The sequence below is a fragment of the Musca vetustissima genome, unplaced genomic scaffold (genome assembly GCF_032173495.1).
Source record: "Musca vetustissima isolate MV318-11 ecotype Yass unplaced genomic scaffold, APGP_CSIRO_Mvet_v1 utg5888, whole genome shotgun sequence".
In the NCBI taxonomy this organism is placed as follows: Eukaryota; Metazoa; Arthropoda; class Insecta; order Diptera; family Muscidae; genus Musca; species Musca vetustissima.
In genome coordinates, this window is record NW_026885167.1 from 533,614 (window position 1) to 554,257 (window position 20,644).

Genomic DNA, 20,644 nt, shown 5'->3' on the forward strand with positions numbered 1-20,644 from the left:
TTTTCCGGTTCATTTAAAATATAACACTATTCTGTACGAAGGCCAAAGTTATAATGTATTGGCCCCCACACTGTATTATCTGTACCACTGAAATGTTTCCATGAGATAAGGGAAAAAGAGGAGCGTCTAACAAATTTTGTTTTGTTGTTTTTTTTTCTTAAAGGAAGATAAGAACGAGAGAATCCGCTACGAAACGGTATATAAATAAGGCACGCGACGTATTCAGCCGATTAGTACAGGTAGCGGTGTTCAATGTAAACATTCCGCTTGTGCTTGTGACTTTGATTAAGACCAAATAAATTTATTTACGGCTAATAGTGGCTAAATGATTTTATGAGCTAATTAGTGTAATAATTGTTTAAACAAAATAAAATCCCAAGAAAGACAGTGAATCAATAAGAAGTTGTGTGTGAATTTAATTTTTTTATAATACGAACTACTAACGAACTAAAATGAATAGCTTGGCTTTAGTTGGTCTTGCCGTATTGGCCTTGTTCATGAGTTGTCTATCAAAAATTGCGGAATATATAAGGCTAATAAAATGGTCAACGACAGTACCAGGACCTACAGTTGGTGAACTTATGGAGAATGCTAAAAAAGGACGTAAGTGTTAAGGGAAAAATTGAAAATTCAAAAAATAAAAATTAACTCCATTTCAAAATATCGATCGAACTCAAAATATCGAACAAAGTGTGCAACAATTACTCCAAAAGAAGGCTCGTCCTCAAAATATAAATAGCTCCCGTCATATTGTGAAATAGTATGTTTTGTTGTTATCATATCATCAGAGGGTGTGTCTAGATTTTTTTCTGGACTTTCACCCATTTGAGATAATCAAGTTTTTGCTCGAAAAGTATGTCAACCGTAAGCATGAATATAAAAAAAATCACAACAAGTTATAAAAAATATAAATGTTATTACCGGGTCAAAATACATTGCCCTTTAAAGTCTGGACAATAAAAAAATCAACATTTGTCAAAAAAATATATTAAAAAAAATTACATCTTGCTTGATAATCAAAAAATATATATTTTTAAAAAATCCACATCTTGCTTGATATTCAAAAATTAATTTTTTAATCCACGCCTTGCTAAATATCGAAAAAATATTTTCTAAAAAATCCACGCTTTTCTATGTATTCAAAAAAATTATTTTTTACCATTGTGCCATTTCTGTTCACCTTTGCCTCTCTATGACCTTTTCCAGCAGGATACTAAAATGTTCACACGACAAATTTGTCTGAATCCTCGTTCGGTATTAAAGGGCTCCGAGAGGTCATTTCCGACTTTAACTGCTGATCCTGGCACAAGAGTTAGAGTTATCCTGCATATCCGAATTAATTTTGCAGGAATGCCAAACGCAGGCATGACTTTAAACACCTTTGAACCGATAGGGATGTCGAATGCGGCTTTATAGTCGACGTATGGGTGGAATGTGTCGATGTTTTTCGTGGGTTTTTTCTAGGATTTCGCAGAGTGAAAATCTGGTCAATGGTGGGCTTGCCAGGCCTGAAGCCGCATTGGTATGGTCCAATAATGTCATTGCTAGCCAAATTGTACTAATCAGCTAGTGCATGCTCCTTACCAGCATCTGACCACCAGTCTTGAATAGTTCGGCTTGTAGCCCATCGGCACCTGCTGCTTTATTATTCTTCAGCCAATTGTTTGCTATTCTGACATCATCTTGGCTAGGTGGTAAATACTCTATACCGTCATCTATTATTGGTTCTGGGGTATCCTCTTCACCGCTACTATTTGATACCAGAAGTTTTTCGAAATACTCCTTCCATATTAGCTCACTATTTCAACGGGTGATGAAAATAGATACCACAGGTGACACCGCGGGGAGGTCATTCCACAACGTCATGTTAAAGCCAATCAGATGAAACTACGTCTAAATACACACCTTCAAAAAAAAATTATTTAAAAATAAATTCTTACAAATTTCTATTAATTTTCCAGAAATTCTCAACTGGTTCAAGGAGTTGCGTAAAAAACATGGAGCCACCTTCCGCATTTGGATGGGTAAGGATTTGGTGATATTCTTCACCGATCCAGATGATGTCAAGCAATTGTTGAGCAACAATACGCTGTTGCACAAATCGAGTAATTACAGAAGTTTGGAACCATGGCTGGGAAAGGGCCTGTTGACAAGCAGTGGTGAAACATGGCACAGAAGAAGGAAGCTTTTGACTCCAGCTTTTCATTTCCGTATTTTGAGTGAATTCAAAGAACCCATGGAAGAAAATTGCAAAATTTTGGCTAGCCGTCTAAAGGAGAAATGTAATGGCACCGAAGAATTCGATATCTATCCCTATATTACATTGTTCGCCTTGGATGTTATTTGCGAAACCGCAATGGGTATTAAGAAAAATGCCCAACTACAATCAGAATCGGAATATGTTAAGGCTGTCCAGAAGTAAGATCAAAATTTAATACTTATATTTTCCATTTAATTTAATTGTTTTCATTATTTTTTTCCAGAATTTGTCACATCCTGCACATGAAAGCCTTCTCGGTGTGGCAGCGGGTCAATCCTTTCTTCCAATACACTGAAGCTGGTCGTCAACGTGATGCTTGCCTTAAGATTTTACACGACGAAACCAACCGTGTCATCAAGTTGCGTCGTAAAATGTTAGAAGATGCCAAAATTCAAACAATGTCCGATGCTCAAAACTCCCTCGACAACGACAGTGGAAATAAAAAACGTTTCGCTTTTCTCGATATGCTGCTGATCTCACAAATGGAGGGTGTTGATCTGACAGATCGTGAAATACGTGAAGAAGTTGATACGTTTATGTTTGAGGGTCACGATACCACAAGTTCGGCCATTGGTTTTGCCATCTATTTCCTATCACAAAATCCTGAGGTGCAACAGGAAGCCTATGAGGAATGTATGGCTTTGGAGGGTAATGAAAAAGACAATATGCCATATTTGGAAGCTGTCATTAAGGAAACACTCCGTCTGTATCCTTCGGTGCCCACATTTGCCCGTTGCAATACTGAAGATTTACAAATTGGTAAATTGACTGTACCCAAAGGAACGAACGTGAGCATTTTAGCTCACATTTTACATCGTGATGAAACACATTTCCCTGATCCCGAGAAATTTGATCCTCAGAGGTTTTTGGATAAGTCGAATAAGATGCATCCATTCAGTTATGTGGCATTCAGTGCTGGACCACGTAATTGCATTGGTAAGTAAAGTGATATGAAATATTTATATGTATTATAATCGAAATTCAATTGTCCCTAAAATCGACTTATGAAAACTTCGGATTATCGACTTAATTTTAAATTACCCCCTCAGAGCTACAATCACTGACGAGTTTTATTTATTTTAATGTTTTCTTCCCATTTCCTTACAGGTCAAAAATTCGCCATGTTGGAATTGAAATGTTCCCTATCCTATCTCCTGCGTAATTTCGAATTTTTACCAGCCAAGGGCTTCCAACCAAATGCTTTGCCAGAATTGGTTACTAAAAGTGGAAATGGCATAAGAATTCGCATCAAGTCACGTGATTGAATTTAGAGTTTTAAGTTTGTCGTAGCTTTAAGTTATTTTGTTGTAAATATGTATATAAATTTGAAAATAAATAATATTTAAAAAAAATCAAAACATTTGTAATAGTTTATACTAGCATATGCCCGCAACTTCGTTAGCGAATGTAGGAAATATTTAATAATGTATAAACATATTATTTTATTTGTAGATAAAACTGCATATGTCTGAAAAAAACAATCCACACATTAATATCGACCATAAATTAAATTTGAGTACCATTTAGTACCAAATTTCATGATTCGAGCTCTAAAATCAAAATTTTAACAAATTTTCCATTTAGCACACATTATTTCCGTAAGTACCCTCCTCAACCAATGATTCCAAATTCCAGTTTCAGGATTCCAACTCTATTAATTCACCCACAATTGAAATTGTACCGAATTTAGTAATAGAATTTCCAAAACTTCCTACTTAACCCAAACCTACACCCTGACAGTGATTTTAAATCCAAGATTCAGGATTCCAACTCCATAGGTTCACCCACAATTCAAATTATACCAAATTTTGTACACAGTAGTACGAATTTCCACAATTTCCTACTTAACCCAAACCAACACCTTACAGTGATCCTAAATCTAAGTTTCAGGATTCAAACTCTACCCACAATTCAAATTGTACCAAATTTGGTACACATTAGTTCAAATTTCCAAAACTTCGTATATACCGCAATCATACACCCCCACAGTGATCCTAAATCCATGTTTCAGGATTCAAACTCTATCGGTTCACCCACAATACAAATTGTACCAAATTTAGTACACAGTAGTACCAATTTCCAAAACTTTCTACATACCCCAATCCCACACTGATCCTTAATCCAAGTTTCAGGATTCCAACTCTATCGGTTCACCCACAAATTAAATTGTACCAAATTTAGTACACTGTAGTACGAATCTTACACCTCAACAGTGATTTTGTCTCCAAATTTCATGATTCCAGCTCTATTGGGTCACCTTAAATTCAAATTGTACCAAATTTAGTACCATTTAGTACCCATAAGTATTATTTTTGTAAACTGAATCCTGACCCCAATCCCACACCCCTACAGTGATCCTGACTCCAAATTTCATTGTTCCCGCTCTATAGGTACACCCAAATCCAAACTGTACCGATTATAGTACGATTTAGTACTTTTCGTACACATAAGTAACAAATTTCCAAAACTACGTTCATATCCCACTCCTACACTCCCACGGTAATTTTAATTTCAAATTCCAGGATTCCAGCTCGATTTGTACCTCCAAATCAAATTTGTACCAAATATAGTACCATATAGTACTTTTCGTACACATGAGTGCACGCTTTCCAAACTCTCCTCATATCGACCCTAATTCTCAACCTTAATTTGCATTCCAAATTTCAAGTTTTTAGCTCAATCTATTCACATGCTACGAAATTGTACCAAATTTAGTACATTTCAGAACTTTTCCAATGCTTATAGTTCGAATTTCCAAAAAAGTCATTTGCTACATCTATTCTACACTCCATCAGTGACCCTCAATTTCAGATTTCTAGCTATACTGGTTCGCCAAATACAAATGATACCATATTTAGTATTTTTAGTACTTTTCGTACGGTTCTAGTACGAATTTCCAAAAACCCTTTGGTACATCTATCCTACACTCCATCAACGACCACCAAACCAAATTTCAGAGTTCTAGCTCCACCGGTTCGCCAAATACAAATGGTATCACATTTAGTACTTTTCGTACCGTTCTAGTACGAATTTCCAAAAACCCAGCCTTATCTGTCACCTTTGGACCAAGGGTGACCCTCACCCAAAATTTCAAGATTCTAGCTTCAGCAGTTTCGTCTGGGCGTTGATGAATCGTTAAATTAGTCAGTCAATCAATCACTTTACTCTTTTATTAGTATAGATTAGAACAAAATTAAATACTAAAATATATTATACAATGGTACTATATATAATTCAGGTCTAGGTAACACTAGGTGTTGTCTGATGACATTTTTTGAATTTGTATTGGGAAAATTTACTTTTTGTAGAAAAAAACTTAGTACAGTTTGGCGTACCACCATGTGTTGTGCTGTTTCCAATGACTTGGAAAAATCATTTTGCTAGCACATTATATACGTTTTCGTGCTATAATTTTTCACAATTTTCGATGTGGATTATCACAAGTACATCGAAGATGAATCACATTCCGATAGTATTATGAAAACTGTGTTTTACTGACAAGTGGTCAATATTAGAGTTGGGCAATTTCACGGAGCGGATCGATCTTAATATAGATCCTTTGCTTTATGTAATTCAGACTCCTAAATAGTTTTTTTGAATGTCTCTCTTTCATCGTTCTCTTTATTATTATAATTCAGACTCCTAGATAGTTTTTTTGAATGTCTCTCTTTCATCGTTCTCTTTATTATTATAATAATAAATTATAATAATAAGAATAAAGAGAACGATGAAAGAGAGACATTCAAAAAAACTATCTAGGAGTCTGAATTGCATAAAGCATTTTGTGTTCACATGGTTCCGTGTTGATTCGTTGATGAATGAAAAAGTATCAGAGAAGACCTGTAAAATGTGCCGAATATTCTCTTTGGTCACTTCCTTCGTTAACACCCTGTAACTTACAACGGAATTCAGCAAACAAAAAACAGCAAAATAGTTTTTTACTGCGAAATGTCACCCTTCCAACGAGCATAAATCTGAATCTGTTTGATCGATACTTTATGCGACATCTATCAGTACAGCCATCTGCCGAAAAATATGGATTTCTAATATTTCTTAAGAGCTTGCTCCATTCTCGCAATAGTTCCAATTAACTAGTTCGATCAGGAACTACCCAACTCTTGTCAATATTCTATGACCCAAGTGACGTACCGTGAAATAGAGACATATCATTCGATATTGCATGAGCACCTGTGCTCAAAAATGTGTTTTTTTTTTCTTTTCGCACAATGTTTAAATCGAAGCAAATGATCGCCCATATCTTCCTCGTAAGCACCGTAGGATGTTAATTCTGTGTGGTACATCTCATTCTTTTTACTAAAGCCTTGAAGAAATTCGAAAACTTTCGCAATAGGTCTCTCTCATTGGCTCAAATCAGCGCCTTTCTGATGGGCCAAAATGTGGAATTGATGGGTCATCCGTCATACTACCATTTTTTTGGAACCCAATTACTACTTTATATTACACATCTAATACTTTATGTGTTGTCTACGATTTTTGTCCCCAAAATTTTTGTGAAACCTCCAAGGCATATTTGGATCAGTCTCTATCTGAATGAAAAGTGCTTCAATAATTGGTTTGAGCGTAGGGAAAACGGGATAAATTCTCAAGCGTGATACCTTGAGAAAAAATGAAATCGTAATTTTAAAATAAATATTCACCCACTCATTATTATATAGTAGCCCTCTTATGTCGTACAAGTAGTTTTTGAGGTATTGGTGAGTACTTGGATTTACTTCCCACGTGTAAATATTTCCTAAAAATACATTTAACATATCAAATCTTCGTTTAGTCCGAACTTTTTTAATCTCCACCATGAGGTGAACATTCAAAATACCTAAAATTGATCGGGACTTTTAAACAGATAACTAAGCTGGAAAATTGGTCTAGGGACTACAATTCCCGAAAATGTTGATATGCAATATTACTGCTTGTAATGGAAAACGCGCCTAGAACAATGAAAATATTTTCAAAGTGGTGAACTTTTAATAGTAGGGGACTATGGGGACTACATATGATCACCGATATAGGTAATTTTTGGTAAGAATGATTTCCCAACCCATGAGAACCAATACTATATTATTACAGCGACATCAGTTGAAACGTGAATGAAATCCACAAAATACTAAAAAATTGAGGTTATACCAAAACATGGACAAATATTAATATGACAAAATATTAATAACGTTTGGTATAAAGATTTGCTATTCAAAATATAGGGACGGCTATGACAAATCATCGACCCATATCGAACATTTACTGCAAATATGTTTGTCACTCACCAAGATCTCCGATTTTAAATTGCTATTACTTTGATAGTAAAAATGATGCTTAAATATTAAAAAAAATGCAGCGGGAACTTTATATTTTCTGCTTATATGTTCTTCATCCTCCTAGGAACCGAACAGTCAAATTACAGTCCTGTGGGTTGAAAACTGTACCTAAAAACCGAAAATTTATGGATTCACTTGTATAGGGGTACATTAAAACGTTTACCGATACATAACATTCTGCAAACATCGTGTAATAAAAACAATTTGATGTGCAATGTTTGTATCAAAACGAACATACCATTCCTTTAATATTGAATTGACAAATTTTCATAATTATGGCACTTTGCGAGAGGATACAAGGAGGAATGAACCGATGGGTTCCTTCAATCGACTTGAATTAGGTTTGGTAAAAGTATTACGATGTGAAAAGTTTTTATTAAATCATAATATCAGCCAGCCAGACTGACGGATGGATATTTTTAAATCGATTTGGCTCAAAAAAACATGGGATACAAAACTAATATTTCGATGAGTCACATTTTACCATAGCAAAGTGTAAATTATTATTTGCTGTAAGTCTAGAGTATAAAAATAATCGGTATGGAATTTTTTGTAATGAGGTTTTGGTGGAGGTTATAATAAAATAAATAATAACTGATATACAGAAGTACGTAAATTCACTACAAATATTGCATATTTTTAGGCTGACATGTAAACTAATATATCAGCTTATACAAAAGTATAACAGAAGTGCAGATAAATTTATGAATTTAATCAATATATGGATTGTGTATTATTCCCAGTGCAGAACAAAAATTTTAATTATGACATGAGAACTTCGAGTATTATGAACTACAACTTTCTTTTTTTTAATCATTGATGCTTTTTGTTGGGCTTTTTTGGTCAGGTATTTTTGATGAAAATAAAAAACTGGTTTTTATTTCATATTTTGTTCGACGTTCAAGAGCGTTTTTTATTGATCTATTGACAATTGAAAGGAATTATAATTTTTATTATAATTTCTTTTCAATATACTGCTTATTCTGAATATTGCACTTATTTTTTATACCCTTCACCACACTGTGGTACAGGGAAAAGGAAACGAGATAGACCCATGGTTCCTTTTGAGAATATGCATAGAATCACTTTTTAAGTCGATTTAAGCATGTCCGTCCGTCTGTCTGTCTGTCCATGTATTTTTGTGAGCAAAGTACAGGTCACATTTATGATCCGAATTGGATGAAATTTGGCACAGCTCATTTGTTTGGCCCAAGGACGAACCCTCTTGAAATTGGGAAAAATCGGTTCAGATTTAGATATAGCTCCCATTTATATTTTCGTCCGATGTAATGTAACTGGTGTTTCAAAGTCCTTATATATCTTTCGATTTGGACGAAATTTGGTATAACGTACTGAATTGGGCCTAGAGCGATGTCTGCCAAATTTCGTGAAAATCGGTCCAGATTTAGATATAGCTCCCATGTATAGTTTCGTCCGATTTCATGTAAATGGTGCACCAAAGTCACTATATATATTTCGATATGCACGAAATTTGGCACAACGTACTGAATTGAGCCTAGAGTGATGTCTGACAAGTTTCGTGAAAATCGGTCCAGATTTAGATATAGCTCCCATATATAGTTTCGTCAGATTTCATGTAAATGGTGCACTAAAATCCCTATATATCTTTCGATTTGCCCGAAATTTGGCACAACGTACTGAATTGAGCCTAGAGTGATGTCTGACAAGTTTCGTGAAAATCGGTCCAGATTTAGATATAGCTCCCATATATAGTTTCGTCAGATTTCATGTAAATGGTGCACCAAAGTCCCTATATATCTTTCGATTTGCACGAAATTTGGCATAACGTACTTAATTGAGTGATGTCTGCCAATTTTCGTGAAAATCGGTCCAGATTTAGATATAGCCCCCATATATAGTTTCGTCCGATTTCATTTAAATGGTGCACCAAAGTCCCTATATATCATTCCACATGCACGAAATTTGACATAACGTACTGAATTGAGTCTAAAATGATGTCCGCCAAGTTTTGTGAAAATAGGTCAAGATTTAGATATAGCTCCCATATATAGTTTCGTCCGATTTCATTTAAATGGTGCACCAAAGTCCCTATATATCTTTCGATATGCACGAAATTTGACATAACGTACTGAATTGAGCCTAGAATGATGTCTGGTATGTTTCGTGAAAATCGGTCCAGATTTAGATATAGCTCCCATATATAACTTCGTCCGTTTTCATGTAAATGGTGCACCAAAGTCCCATATATCTTTCGATTTGCACGAAATTTGGCATAACATACTGAATTGATGCTGGAATGATGTGTGCTGAGTTTCGTGAAAATCGATTCAGATTTTAATATATATATATATATATATATATACGTTGCATAACGTTTTGAATTAAACCAGAATAATGTGTGCCATGTTTAGTGAAAATCGGTTGAGATTTAGATGTAAGCTCCCTTATATTATAGATTGATTTTAAGTAATTGACGCACCAAGGAACCAATATATGGCTGATAAGAACAAAACGTACTGAAATCAGTATAGCCTAACCTGTGACAAGTTTCGTTGAAATCGGTTCATATTTGGATATAGCATCCATATATAAGTAAATTGTGCATCAAACTCCTCATATTTGTTAGATTGACATCAAATTTTGAACAACGTTCAAAATTGAGTATAGAATAACGTAATTGGGTTTTCTAGAAATACAGACCTAGCCCAACGGATGACCTTTAGATATTTGTTTGAAGTCGATTTACATACTTTTGTTCCATTGTAACAAACTAATGACATGTTTATGGATAGATCTAGGTCGTTTAACATGTAGATAAATATCACATATTTTATTTCATACAATTTCATGATAATAGTCCTGTTTTATATACTCATAGTGGTGAAGGGTATCATAGTGTCGGCTTCGTCCGACTTTACTACTTTTCTTACTGGTTTTATTTTTAGGTTTTTTAGATCACTTGTACTTGTCTATAAAAAATTATTATTGAATTATTCAAAAAACTCAAAATGAGGTATTAAAAACCATAACGGGTAATGTGTATTTCACTGTTGATTAACTATTAAAATTGAAATAAATGGGCCCAATTTTTGGAATAGCCCCAATATAAGAATACCACCCTATTTGGACCAAAATTCATTATCCACCCAAGAACTTGTAATTAGGCATACCCTCAGCCTATGACACTTAACCTGACAATGCAACATTGGTTAAAGGAATTTAAGGAATCACTTTCGTTATGGGACATTTTTTATAAAATATTAGTGGACTAGCACTATGAGCCCAAGAATGTTTTATAACCAAATCGGCTATATTTGAAACTTTTTAAATCATCCCATAGTTTTATGATTTTAATAATAAATTAAATATTTAATATTTTCTTATGTCTGATCCGCCATTTCGGATTCATTTTGTTTGATTTTCAAATTCTGATTTCACATTTGTAATCAGTGGCCATATCTCTATATAACGTGTTCAATCAAAACTAATTTCATTAATTCAATTTAAAAAAATGTCCGTCATTCGATCCATCCTAATGCATTAAATATATGGTTAGTATAAATATTAATTACTTAGCTGGCTTATGACAGAACGGTTGTTCCATATGCCGACCTTAAACAAAATTTCCAGACGCGTCGGTCTTGTGCACATCTCATCCAATTTGAAAGACCATTTTCCGAGATGTTGTCTTCTATTCATGGCCTTCCCCTTCTACGTGAACCTTAGCTTGGATCGCTTTTATATGCCTTTTGAGCTGGGGCATCTTCATCCATTCTCACAACATGTCCTAGCCAACGCTGTCGCTGGAGTTCGATACGTCTGACTATGTCGATGCCAGAAAAATATATGGTATAGCTCATGGTTCATTCGACTTTGGTATTCACCGTCGAATCAGATCGAATCATAGATCAGGAGAATTGTTCTCTCAAACATTACAAGAGCTGTCTCGTCTGCTTGCGCATATACCCATGCTTCAGATTCATACAACAGCGCTAATAATATTAGCATCTCGATTTTGAGTTGCTTACACAGTCGTATCTGTTGGCCAACACTATTCTCCTCCGGATTTCAAAGCTGATGTTATTAGTTTTGTTATAATTGCGTTGAAATTTTGACATTCGGATGTTCCAGTGATCGGCAATCATGCTCGCCATCGAAAAGGATGACTTTTATTTAAGGGAACCCCACCCATTCTCGATTTTAATTTTTCAAGATTTTCAATGGGCTGGTAAATCAATACCAATGCTTGTTAAGGTTTGTAACTTTGCACATATATATTTGAAGATTTAAAAGAGAAGAAAAATAATTTACAAAAAATGTTTGTTATTGTTTTGTTGTTGTTTTTTGTAATTAAAGAAAAGTCCTTATTTTCGATGGCGGGCATGATAACTCCTCACTGGAACATCGGAATCCGAAAATTCCAACGGTGTTTATTTACTTCGCTCTAAAATTAACAAAATGGCGGACCTTTGAAAAAATATTTTTGGAAAATCGGAAATTTTTGACCAAAAACCAAGTTAAAAATAAGGAAGATTTCACCGATTGGCTTTATCCTAGTTCATACGATAGCTATACACTCACAGAGAAACGTGTAAAAATTTGGAATCGATTGGGTTATTAGTTTTTGAGTTATCGTGCCCGCCATTCGCAAAAGAGAAAAACCCGTTTCAAGTTTGAGAAGCCCTTTAGTCGTCACTTGATGCTGACGCAATAAATCGGCTATATTTTCAAGAGTTCTTGAGATTTTCTCTTGAAATTTTGTAGGGACATTCTTAAATTAGTGTAGAATCGAATTAAATCAAAAAATATTTCGACCCCGAGAATGGGGGTCCCCTTAATTACAAAAGAACAGCAAGAGCTTTTTGTCAATCTATGTTATTTTTCTTTAAGCCATCAAATACAAGGGCGGTTCGGAATAGTTAGTATTTTTTATGTTTCAATATAATCTCCTGAAACTTCCATACACTTAGTGCAACGCTTTTCTAGCAATTCTTTCACTTGATTAAAATAGTTTTCTTCAAGGTCTTCAAAATAGTGATTTACAACTGTAATTGCATATTATTTGAGCTAAAACGCTTGCCAATAAGGATTTTTTTTAGATTTGGGAACAAGTAAAAGTCACTGGAAGCTAAATCAGAAAAATAATGTGTGTGGTCAAGCAGTTCGTACTTTAATTCGTTGATTTTAGCCATTGTAAAAACACTCTTGCGCGCCGGTGCGTTGTCTTCATCAGATTTTTTTTTGTGTTGTAAGCCAGGACGTTTTTCTCGTATTTGTACATTTAATTGATCCAAAAGGTTGCAATTGTATTCTGAATTGATTGTTTACCTTTTGCAGAAAGTCAATCAACAAATACCTTTAAAGTCCCAAAAAACCGTTGCCACAACCTTACCCCCCGATTGAATTGTTTTTGCCTTCTTTTGGGCACTTTCTCCAGCTTCAGTCCATTGTTTGGATTGTTATTTTGTCTCTGGAGTATAGTGGTGGATCCATGTTTCACTAACAGTTATGAAACCACTCTTAAAATTCATTTTATTTAGCTTAAAACGACCTAAACAAGCATGAGAACTGTCCATTCTTATGCGTTTATGATCGACTTTTAATAAATGCGGCATCCATCTTTCAGAAAGCTTTTTCATCTGTAGATCTTCATGCTAAATTAAATGGACTCGCTCGTGTGAGATGCCCATGATATAAGCAATTCCACGCACTTTTATTCGTCGATCATTTAATAGCATATCATGCTCGTTGGCTACAATTGATGTTGTTGTTGCTGTACGCTTGTACGACCACGTTTAAATTCAGCAACCCAATTTTTTACTGTTGCATATGAAGGAGCACTTTCACCTAACACATTCACCATACCATTATGAATTTCTGGCCTCGATAAACATTTTGTATGTAAATATTTAATGATAGCACGCGTTTCTAATTTTAGCATTGTAAAAAAATTTGAACACTTCTTTCTATATGAAGGAGTTGCCAGATCGAAAAAAAATTTAACATGTGTTGACAGAGATGGAAATTTCCAAAACACTTAACTTTTTTCTGTTTATACCGCGCTTTTTGTGCTAGGCTAGGTTTCGGGACTGCATCGTACCTTAGTTTCTAAAATAAATCTTCGAATTGCGCTAACTAAATTAAAGTGACACTCCCAGAAAAGCCTGGAAGAAGGAACAAATTCCAAGCATTATAAAATTAACTTAGGAATGACAATAACTTAGGGCTGCTATAATTTATCCCATTACTGCCTCACACACGGCAATTAACGGCTCTCATGTTGACAAAAAAAAGTTATTTATTGAGAACCCATGAATTTGGTTCTCAATAAATATAATTGATGAAATTTCTATTGTATTTGCGCGATATATAGCAAAACAAACAAATCGCGCAGGCATCAACACAACAATCAGTCGGTTAGTCTCAGCTGCTCAGAACAATTCACAGCGAAATGAACGCGGCGGACTACGGGAAATTGTGAATAGGAAGGAAATTCAATAGAAACGTGTAACAACAAAACAAACAAATAAATATATCTTAATCTTCGACGCCAGTAATTGTTTTTACAAATATTTGATGTGATAATTTTAAAAGTGGGTTGATATTGAATGAAATAATTTCTGAGTTTTCTATTATTACTTTGTATTTACAATTTGACAATTTTTGTTTTAACAATTTGTTTTATCCGTTTGCCTAAATTGTGTAATTAAAATTAAAATCAAATTGAAAAAATAAATTAATTAATCCCCCAATAAAACATTGTGCATACATATGTGTCACTTCGCGCTATCTTTGACGCTAGATAATATCTGTCAATTGTGAAATTACCCCAAACGTCACGCATAATTCATATGTGGGGAGATGGTGGCGTTGTGTAAACTAACAATTTATGGCAAATCAAAACGGTAATTACCCAACCGCTATTAAGTTTTTTTCGAACGAAAGAATAAAAACTTTGATAAATTAGAGAATGTTTGAAAAGGGAATTCACTTTTGAAAGATTTCTATATGTCCGATACCTCTTGAATTGTTTTATTAATTTCTTTTCAATAAAAAAATAATCCATTCTAATCTTTATATTATCTTTTTGCAGAACTACAAATAAACATGACAGAGAAGAAATCGGAACTAAGTGCTAATAACAATGCAGCCATCTACAAACAAACGACAATACCCAAAAAATCAAAACACCGTGACAAAAGTGACTTAGGACCCAATTTTGTGGCGCCCGATGGTGGTTGGGGCTGGGTTGTATGCATTGCGACGGGGCTTAGTAATGTAAGTTTTTTATGCAAATTTTATTGTAAGTAGCAAATTTATAACTGTTATTATTAACAAGTAGAAACGTTGTTAAGTTCGACCAGCCCAAACTTTGTATACCCTTCACTTCGTGGTGTGCATTCCAAATTCCTTACATCGAGCGGGATCTTTGAATGGGAACTACTTTGTGTACCAACATTTTTAGGCACTTCGATGCAAAAATTCGGTAAAAAACTTAATAACGAAACATAGACCTATATTTTATTTCATCAACCATTTATACGAAATTACATCCAGATCGATGGGTAAATGCTTATAAAAAATATTGTTAAAAAACGCCTAGGATGGTGCTTGTAATAATAATGTTTAAAAAATCCTCGCCTTGAATGGTGCTCGAAAAAATACTCGTAAGCCCATATTGATAATTTTTGTAAAAAGAGACCATTCGGTATAAAAACTTGCCCAAACCCCTCCAAAATACCACATACTGGGGGCTAATATTGATCATTTTCTACTCAAAGAGGATTCAACGATTGAAACACTTGCCCAAATTCCTCAAAATGCCGACATTTGGAATGTAGCGTTATATAGGTGCTATATTAAAATGGACCAATATTGAACATTTTAGTACGAAGATTTTATACCCAGATAGGACCCCAAAACACCAAATTACAGCTGATTAGGTTAAAAACGTGACCACAAAATTCAAAATATGGAATATTTGGGGTTAAAGCTATATGAGGACTGTCCGAAGAGGTTGATACCATTTTCAAATGATTCCATTCTCAATACCAAATACAACACCAAGAGTTGTAACGATGTAGGTGGGACTGGGGAACCTTCGGCAATGGCGTTTTCGATATGAAACGTTAATCCATTGATATATAACAAGAGAATGCAGGTATGGCAGTTGATTGTTGTTTTCAAATTCCATGGTGAATTGTATTTGAGGGCTATATGAGTTCAAGATGTCCAAAACTGTAAAAATATTAGGTTGGGGAAAAATGAAATCCATTAGGCCAATCGTCGAAAATGTCGACAAAATCGGAGAAATGATCGAAGGTGACCGGCACGTTAGCAGTCGTAACATCACCCAGGAGCTAAAAATCGACCATAAAACTGTTTAAGCCATTTACACAAAGCTGGAATCAAAAAGAAACTCGATGTATGTGTGCCGCACCAATTAACAAAAAAAAAAAAAAAATAGGATGGATCGAATTTCTTTCTGCGAATCATTGGCCAAAATACGAGACAGACCCATTTCTTAAACAAATGATGATAAATGGATCACATATGATAACCCTGCGAGAAAACGATCATAGTCAACGAGCGGTGAAGCACCTCAAACGGTGACCAAACCAGGACTAACGGCCAGGAAGGTTCTGCTATGCATTTGGTGGGGCTGGAAGGAGATTATTATGTATTATGAGTTGCTTCCATATGGCCAAACGCTAAATTCTGATATCTGATACTGTAAACAACTGGACCGTTTGAAGACAGCAATTGACCAGAAACGGGCAACAGGAGAGGTGTCGTGTTCCACCAGGACAACGCTAGGGCACACACATCTATAGTTTCTCGCCAGAAACTTCTGGAGCTTGGTTGGGAAGTTTTAATGCATCCGCCATACAGTCCGGACTTGGCACCAAACGATTATCATCTTTCTCTTGCATTGCAAAATTTCTTTAATGATAAAAAAATTGGTATCTAGGCAGTATTGTGAAAATCGACAAGTAGAGAGCAGGTCTTCTATGAGAGAGGCATTATGAAGTTACCTTTAAAATAGCAACATATCATACAACAAAACGGTGCATATTTGGACATTCCGTAAATAAAGTCCTATAGTTTATATAAAAATAATGGATTTATTTTTCCCCAACATAATATACTCGTCTGAGACTTTCATCCCCATAAGTAATTTTCAACCCCTCAGACCAACTTTAAAACTCATATATAATGAAGTTATCGTTGGGTTCTGTTATGGAAGCTACTCCTTCAATTATATTTCTTAACCAAACATTGATCAAAACAAAACCAAATTTACCCACATCTTTTGGCATCCCTCCCTTGCAAATTTCATATGAAGCGAATCGTAATATTTTTAACAAAATTTACAATAAATTCGAAGATGTTGTCTAATGCGCAACTTCTCTTGGTACCTTGCCAGAGAATGGTGGTCCCCAATATTTATACTAACCATAAATTTAGTGAAAACAATCGATTCACTCTGACTGCCGAAATTTTTAAGGTTTAGTCGTACTTTTTGTCTCAGTATTGGAGGTGGTTTTTAGGACATTTTGAATACTAAGAGAGTTAAAAATATATTTGTTGATTATTTTTTTCAATATAGGTCCATATTTTGACATATCTCCTGGAGAAAACGACTGCCCATTTTAAAGGGCTTAGCCGCATTTCTCAATCGAAGTGACTGTAATTTGACATTCCACGTTCTTGAAGGGTGAAAATATCTTTGAAAAATTTTGTCGATATGGGTCCATATTTCTACCATGTTTTAGCCTATTTTCCCATATAAAGGTCCAGTATTCCTATCACCAAAAATTTTCGCAGAATTATCCATCGATTTTCCGGGTTCTTGGACGAAATCCTTGCAGAAGATATTCAATATAGGTCCATGTTTAGACATAGACTCTATGTAATAGTCTCATCCTATTTTCAGTGTTGAGCTGCATTTTTCCATGAGATGCTGCAATTTGACATCCTGGATCCACGTAATTTGAAAAGTTGGCAATCTGGGTTCCTAGTGGGCGAAAACATCTGAAAGTTGTTTCAATATATATCTATTTTTAGATAAAGCCTCAGTTTAAAAGTAATGTGTCATTTTCGGCACTTTTAAGGGTTTAGCCGTATTTACCCACCCAAGTGTGGTTATGTCAGTTCTTGGAGTCTGACATACATTTTTGCAGACTATAACCAATATAGGTCCATGTTTTAGCGTAGTCCCCATTTTTTGTATTTTAAAAATTGTAGCCAAATTTCCAAAAAAAAAGTTGTAATGTGGCTCGTTAGGCGGAAAACATCTTCCACAAAAAGGGGTCCACACCATTTTTGGTATTTTGAACATTATTTGCCATTTTTGCTGTCATTTGGCATTTCAGATTTCTAGTTAATCAAACCATACTTCTCTAAAATTTTTAATATATGTCCATGTTTTTACATGGCTTCCATACAATGATCCGTCTGGTTTTCTATCTTGAATATAATTTGAAATTTAATTTTCCTGAATTTCAAAAGGTCGGGACTTCTATATGGGGGTATATATAAGTCCCGACCTTTTGAATACATACCACAAGGTGGATGGTATAAAAGTCCCAACAACGGCAGTTTCACTTGTTATCACTTAATTATTTTAATATAATTCTTCGACAGCTTTCGATGTTCCCTCCTCATCAACAATATGGCCTAATTTACCGGGAGCGCATGCAAAACTTTGGTTTTGATGTCAAAGAAATTACCACGATTATCAATTCGGAATATGCTATATCCTCACTGGTGGGACTTGTCAATGGAGCCATGTTCCGCAGGTTTACCTTTCGTCAGGTGGCCATGGCGGGAAGTTTAATGGGATTTATAGGGATCTTGGGCACAGCGTTTTGTACAAATTTTCTACAATATTTTATATGTTTCTCGTCGATTTATGGTAAGTATGAACGAAAACATAAAACATAAAACATAAAAAACATAAAATTAAAATTACAAAATAATAATTCCTCGATTTATCTTTTCTCTTAGGTTTTGGTCTGGGTCTAAATAAATCCGCCAATTCATTGGCTATTAACACATATTTCAAAAATAAACGCCGAAGGGCGACAGGCTTTACTCTAACCATTACCGGTCTCGGTTCGGTGATATTTCCACAGATAGCCCTCTTGTTGTTAACCTATTATGGAGCCCGTGGATCTATTTTGGTATTCGCAGCCATAATTCTAAATGCCTTTATGTGTTCCTTAACTTTGCAGCCAGTGTTGTGGCATTCATCGACCAAAACAACGGAAGAAAATCCGGAAGAAGAGGCAGAAAATGATACCAAAGAAAATGAAAGCTATAAATGTAAATATTGTCTAAATCGGGAAAGAGAAAAGCGAGAAGAATTAGATCTAGGGGATTATGAGATCACGGAACCTTGTGGCACACCTTTGATAGCTCGTTCTAATGATGGTTGGTTTGGTTCGAAGTTATCACTAAATAAAGAAGCTAGAATGTATCGCACCAGACAGATCAGTGAATCTGGAGGCTATGGAATGGAGGAAAATCGAGATAAACGATTTCAAGAAGTACCCAGTAAAGCTAGTATTTATTCCAAGGCGGATAAAGAATTATATTTACGATGTACCTGTGCTGAAGAGAAGTCATTGTTGGAGAAAGGGGAGAAGCCATTCAGTATGAAAGAGGAGGAGGATTTGAGTAAACAAGAATCTTTGGATCGCAATCAGCTATCTTTGGGTAAAAAAATTGTCTTATTCTTCGATTTGGATCTCTTAAGAGATTTCACCTTTGTCAATTTGGCTGTGGGCATGGCCATAATGATGTTTGGCGAAATAAATTTCTCAGTCCTCACACCCTTCATTTTGAATAGTTTCGGTTACAGTGATAAACAAATTTCCATGGCAATGTCTCTTCTCAGCTGTATGGATATACTTGTTCGCTTCTTCGGACCCTTTGTTTTGGAAAAGGCCAAACTGTCGAATAGTTTCCTTTTTGCAATTGGTATTATAATTGTCATGATTGGCCGCACGTTGGTAACCCTAACCACATCGTATCAGGTGATATTATTATTATTTGTTGTAATCGGGTTTGGCAAAGGATTTCGTATGTTATTTGCCCCACTAATCGTCCCCAGTTATGTGCCACTGAGTCGTTTGCCAGCCGCATCAGGATTGCAATTGATTATTACTTCCATAAGCTCATTCACATTGGGTCCATTGTTGGGTAAGTTTGAAGATTGTTATTATTTTTTCGAATAATTTGTAATTAATTTGGTGTTTTTTTTTCTTTCAGGATCAATTACCGATAAATTTGGCTATGCCGTGACTATTCACTGCATTAATGGCTTGACTTGTTTTATGCTGTTAGTTTGGTTATTGGAGTACTTGATAAGAAGGCGTCGAAGATCGAATATAGAAAAATAAATCGAGTGAAAATTTCAAAATATAAATGTTTTTTATTACACTGTGCAATTCCCTTAAATCCTGAGGAACAAATTCGGGACAGGTCTTGTGGCGAATTTTTTTGCTAGTACCTCTAAAGTTCGTGAAGAAAAAGTAGTATATCTTTGTTTCAGGATAGTGCAGGTTAATTTTGAAATCACAACTTCTTAGAGGTACTTTACACTATTCGTCATGAGAGTTTTTTTCTCTCTCTTGGTAAATTGAGAGTAATAAGAGTTGGCCTATTATTAATTTTGTAACAAGCGTACTTTTTGTTCACAAAAGGTACGAATTTACATGAACGTATCAAAACAAAAAGTAGATTTTTTATTATTCGTGAATTCATTCACGCTTAAAATATAACATATAGTTTTTATGGGAATAACTGTTATAAATATTGGCGAATATTTCTCTATAATTATGATTTATTATCATTTGAAGTAAAATTTAAGGTATCCTTTCGTACTTTTTGTTCCTAACTCGGCAATGTTTTCCAACTCCACTCTCAATTTACCAATGAGAGAGAGTGAAAACTCTCATGACGAATGCCCATGGCAAATAGTGTAAAGTACGACTTAGTCAAATCTAATGAGGAATATTTTTGTAAAACATATTCTTCATCTATCTCGAGTCCTTGTGAATCTTTT

At 34.9% G+C, this 20,644-nt stretch overlaps 2 protein-coding genes across 2 annotated transcripts; both read left to right on the plus strand.

Moving 5' to 3' along the window:
* The first annotated feature begins 452 nt into the window (after positions 1-452).
* LOC133332301 (probable cytochrome P450 4s3) lies at positions 453-11,298 on the plus strand. The gene is made up of 6 exons (XM_061540704.1): positions 453-603; positions 1,962-2,418; positions 2,484-3,196; positions 3,368-3,517; positions 7,881-7,936; positions 11,254-11,298. Exons 1-6 carry the CDS (start codon positions 453-455, stop codon positions 11,296-11,298), a joined length of 1,572 nt encoding a protein of 523 aa, XP_061396688.1.
* A 3,381-nt stretch (positions 11,299-14,679) lies between these two features.
* On the plus strand, positions 14,680-19,979 carry LOC133332302 (monocarboxylate transporter 9-like). The gene is made up of 4 exons (XM_061540705.1): positions 14,680-14,850; positions 18,220-18,490; positions 18,583-19,779; positions 19,849-19,979. The coding sequence occupies exons 1-4, from the start codon at positions 14,680-14,682 to the stop codon at positions 19,977-19,979; spliced, it is 1,770 nt and encodes a 589-aa protein (XP_061396689.1).
* Positions 19,980-20,644: the final 665 nt, after the last annotated feature.